Source organism: Apis dorsata, unplaced genomic scaffold (assembly GCF_000469605.1).
Source record: "Apis dorsata unplaced genomic scaffold, Apis dorsata 1.3 scaffold_1026, whole genome shotgun sequence".
NCBI classification, from domain to species: domain Eukaryota; kingdom Metazoa; phylum Arthropoda; class Insecta; order Hymenoptera; family Apidae; genus Apis; species Apis dorsata.
The window spans coordinates 11932-17434 of NW_006264125.1; the positions used below are offsets into that span (position 1 = coordinate 11932).

The 5503-nt window shown below is 26.4% G+C and overlaps 1 protein-coding gene across 1 annotated transcript in view; it reads right to left on the bottom strand.

Annotated features, from left to right (window-relative positions):
* Positions 1–5503, bottom strand: part of LOC102681006 (dorsal-ventral patterning protein Sog) — a 20112-nt gene that overhangs the window by 1564 nt on the left and 13045 nt on the right. Inside the window, exons 4-5 of the mRNA XM_031514498.1 lie at positions 4914–5065; positions 2779–3096 (exon numbers count right to left, since the gene is read on the bottom strand). Coding sequence (XP_031370358.1) covers positions 2779–3096; positions 4914–5065 — 470 coding nt within the window. The remainder of the gene's footprint in view (positions 1–2778; positions 3097–4913; positions 5066–5503) is intronic.

Sequence of the window (5503 nt, forward strand, 5' to 3'; positions counted from 1 at the left end):
TTTATATAATATAATATAATATATATTATATATTATTTACAATAATATATTATTTATATATTATTTATAATATATTATATAGAAAACTATGTAATGTATTACCATTAATATAAATTGTATGTATGTTATGATTAATATAAACTGCGATATAGAAATCACAACACCGAGTGTTATTCAAATTCAAAATATTTCGATTTAACGCAGTCGTATTCCGAACACGAAACAGAACAGATGTGTTATTCTGTGCTCTCTGTAAGAATATTATATTGTTTAATAAATTGATTAATTTTGTGTAAATAATTATAAATTAATTATTGTACTTATTATAAAAATTATAAATTAAAATACATTATAAAGAAAAAAGCCGAATATAATACAAAAGTAAATATATCAAAAACGTTCTTAAATAAAATTTTGTTCACTTTTTAAAAAATTATTATTAAAAAATTATGTTTAAATCACATTAAGAAAGATGATTAAGATAGATGTACAGTACAATTTAATGAAACATAGAGTATCTCGACAGTAATCTCGGAATCGGAGAGACACGAAACTTTTTCTCCATGTAATGCTGGTCTGCTCGCGCGATCCGTAGTCACGTTCCATTTTCATCGTAATGGATGGACCCTCTTAATGGTCGGCCCAGGCGAACAAGTCCGGTTAAAGGTTTTCTCCTTAAAGGACTCTGGTCGTGACCGTGTCTGGATATCGCAACGAGGCTGCCATCGAAGAACTTCTAACGAGTATATACTATGAGGCTGTACGTAAAAATAAGGCAAACTGTTTTTTCGATGAGACCTTCGCATGAGTAATGAAATGAGAACGAAAATGTCCATAAGAATTTCTTATTTCTTACTTGAAATGATCAGTAACGTTCACTAGAATATGTTAAAAATCTTTTAATATAAATAATACACTTTAAATCTTAAAAAATTTTTCCAAAATTATAAAAAAAAAAAATAAAAGAAAAATATATCAAGCATACCAAAAGTAAAATTTTTAAAAAAATTTTAGATTTTAAAATTTGCTATTTAATTTAAAATATACAGAACTTTTATTTTGGAAGCAATATGAATAAAAAATTGTTATCAATTATCATTATAAAACTATGAAAAAGTATATGATAATGCACAGAAAGATAAGTTTTTCTATAGATAAAATAAGGCATTATTAATAGAATTAAAATTATAAAGAAAATGCAAATAATCACTACTGAATATTTTAATGTAAGTATCATTAATATTATAATTTTGTATGATATTAATTAATCTTTATTCCAAATTATAGAACATATATTGTTGTACGAAGACTAAACAAATACTAAGATCAAAAATATTGAAGCATTCTATTCAAATATATATTTTATGAGAATATCTTTTCAACATGTATATATAAAGTGTTGAAAAAATATTCCCTTAAATATTAAATGCTTATATATATCAATTAATTAAAATTAAGAAATCTAATTTTAAGAAACCTAATATTCTATTGAAATAATACACAAATGACTTGTAATTTAATAAATAATATATATTATTCGATTCATGCTGATGATAAAGTAGTAAAGTTGTGTCTTCTCGATCGTGTTGGTCACCTTTAAACACGAGTGGAATGCGGCTGATGAGAGGTTAAGAGCGATCGTGTAAACCGGAAATTGTCACACTCACTGAGTAAAATAGCATGACGATCTTGTACAACTAGTTTTCAACATTATACATACGAGAAGTTATTTTATATTTACATATATGATACCAAAATATTAATATGTTATTAATAATGCAACTTCGCAATATATATATAATGATTTTGCTTTATAAGATGATTTTTATATTTTTTATTTAATATTTTTTGTTTAAAATATTTTTCATATTTCATATAGATATCTCTAATTTTTTAATATTCATTTATTTTTATCTACAATTGAACTAAATCACAATTATATTCACAATGTTCATCAAATGCAATATATATGAATATATATATTAAAAAATTAAAGATATGAAATATGAAAAATATTTTAAACAAAAAATATTAAATATATATATATATATATATATATGTATATAAATTTTCATAACATTAATTTAACCTACATCTTTTATATCTTGGCGAGGTTGCATAAATTATTCTATACATAAATTCAATTCATGCATTCACGTATCATTCTAATCTCGCTGCGGCTACAAATTGCATGGATGCTCTGGTGATCGCGGTTAGAACGATCATTCTCTACCGCAATGTGTGATCATAATCTTGAAATTCGCACGAGCGCCACTACTGATCAAAACGAAATGCATTCTATCCGCCTCAAATAATGACCAATTGATGGACAATTGGTAGCCGCAAAACCTTTATGATCTGAGAACGTCTGTGTTTTCATACATTAGTGTAATCTCATTTTTACTGCACATAAAAAAAAAAAAAAATGCCAATAGACAGATTACAAAAAATTTTCATTCATTTTAATATCGTTATGTTTTATAAATAATAGTGTGTTTGTTTGAGTTATTCAAAATGTATTGATTTAAGTCTATAATATTATAAAGTCTAAAGTTTTTAAGAATTAATCTTAAAAACTTTACCTTACCTTATACCGATCTTATACGAAATATTTTAATTTTATAAAAGAAAAAAATGCCATTTTCAAAATCTTTATAATTTACAATTTTTTCCAAATCAACTAAGTCCAATTCTTCAACTCCAATATATAAAGCAACTATGTGGACAAATTTATAAATTTAAAAAAAAAAAATAAAATTATTGATCAATAATTCTCACCTTACATCTGCATTTGACACATTTCATTTCTCCATGTGAGTGAACTCGTGGATGCCACTCCATTCCATTTTCATAGGGATTACCAAGGGGATTCTTGCAGCCGCCGGAAGCCAATATTTCCTCCGCAGTGCGCTTAGTGGATGGTGCTGCCTGATCTCGTGGCAAACGAGTTGTGTCACTTCCCATGTTTGCCGAGCTAGGTGTTGTTATTGGACATTGTCTGCAACAAGCCTTCTTGCTAGGCCTAAAAGCGATCTTCTCATCACAATCCAACGGTGGACACTGTACTCGTGGACATTTTACTTCTAACGTGATAGGCTATAAAATAAATGAATATTATTAGTTAAAATTTAATGCTAATCTTATATTGAAACTATTTAATATGATTTCACAATATTTTAATTATTATTAATTTAATATAAATTTAATTTAATAAATAAAAATATATATATTAATTTAAAAAAAAGGGAAAAATGTCCGTAATTATTTATGATTTTTTATTCTGCAAAATTGCGATTATCATAAAAAAAATTAATATTTTTATTAATATAATAATGATGGCTATTACTGTGACATCATTTATCTATCGAGCTTTAATAATTATTGTAATTAATTAAATGTTAAAATTAAATATCTAATATTAAAATAATACTAATTGATAGAAATATTTGAAATAGATAAAAAAAGGAGACATTTAATTGTTATATAAATAAAATTAAAAAAGATATATATTTTTATTTTTTATAAACTAGATTAATAAATTTATTTAAAAAATTATTTCTTATTAACTATTGAAAAAAAAATAGGCCATCGTGAAAATTATTCACACAAGTTTTCGATTTATATAGTATTGATCATTCTTTAACGTCTAATTAATAATTATATATATATTTAATTTTATAAACAATATGATTAAATTCATTTCTTTATTCATAGGTAAAGAACTAAAGTATTAAACTGAAGTATTAAAATTTGACTACCTTTTAATTGTGATAGAGAGAGGTTAGATTAAAAACTTAGAATTATATAGCTGCATAGCTTTTCTTTCTATATATATGATTCATGATTAAATTCCATTGTATAAATTGAAATCCAAATAGATATGAAAAATATATTCAAGATAAAGTCACATAGAGCACTTATCATATCAACTTCTTGATTTGTCAACGAATACGAATATATTATTCAGCATCGACATTTCTCCTTATTACATATACGGACTTAGTCAAGCGCGATTTAAGTGACAAGCAACGAATCAAAACCAGCATCTTATCTTCGATAATGAACATGACTTGGTGTAATGTGTCTCAGGCATGACTTCAAACAATTTTCTAATATCTATTTAGAAAGGCTTGTCACTGATTATCGATTGCCGCGTTTGCAAAGCTCCTTTTCATGACTCGGCAGAGAGCAACCGCATTCTTCTGGCGCAACGAACTCGCGCGCATGCGCGCACGAATGAGCGCGCATGTATGAGTATGCCCCAGTGTTTGGTTAAATTTTTCATTGCGGGCCTTTTATAAGCATTACCTACAAGAGCATTATAGCATATGTCGCAGAATCGACACCGATGCTGGAATCGTTACGAAACTGGCCGGCGGCTGCAAGAGTGAACGTATGGTAAAGAGGTAAACAAAGAATCTGGAAAAAGTCAGTCGCCTATGGAATTCGAACCGTGCCTCGAAACTTTCGTGCCTTGCGCGTTTCAGTTCTCTTGTTCCGCATCACAGGACCATTTAAATTCCAACATGTTTCGAAATTCGATCTAAAGTTAAAGAACATTTACGTCACAGCTTATTGTAACTGGGAAAAAACTGGTAGCTTATTAACTTGAAAAAAATATTTGGAATTTGTTTAAATGAATTATATTCTTTTAATGGCAAATAAGCACGTGAATATTATTAAAAAGATTTTTTATTCATTTTTTGCTTCAATTAAATTCGAAAAATTTATTGAAAATCAAAATACTTTTTCTATAGTCTATTGATAATCAGGATCACTCCGCTATTTTAAAGAAATAATTGAACGATGGAGAAATACGAAGAGAAATCCATTGTTAAATTTCAACAATCAATTAAATTCATACCATTTATAATGAAAAAAAACCATAAATAAAGTAATTTTTAAAAACTTACGTCACATGTGCAAACTGCACAAGTATCAAATCCCACTGGTGGTAAATAAGGATGCCATGATGCTCCTGGTAGATGAAATTGGCCAGCCAGTGTGCAACCTCTTATTATGGAGCTGACATTTTTTCCCGTCCCATTCATATTAATCCCTGGACCTATGTATAAATTATATCCAATTTTCATAGAAAAATCATTCTTAATCAATAGATGAAATTCTTCACAACATGTAGATATATATTTTTAAATAGAAATTTTTGTTGTTAAGATTAAATATTTGTTATTGATAGAAGCTATTTTTAGTTGGACAACTATTAGATTGGACAACTAATTTCAAGAATTTGGAAGAGAAATAAATAAGATATCATATACATATAACAAGTAAAATATTATATATCATATATAATAAATATATATATTATATATATACATCAAAAATGAATCAGAATTAATGATAGTTCGAGAATACAATACATATATATCAAGAACTGATGGAACAAAAACTAATGGACAATTATAATAAACAAAAATTCTATAATATATATATATATATATATATATACATATAGTTCAAAAATAATGTAAAGAATGCAATT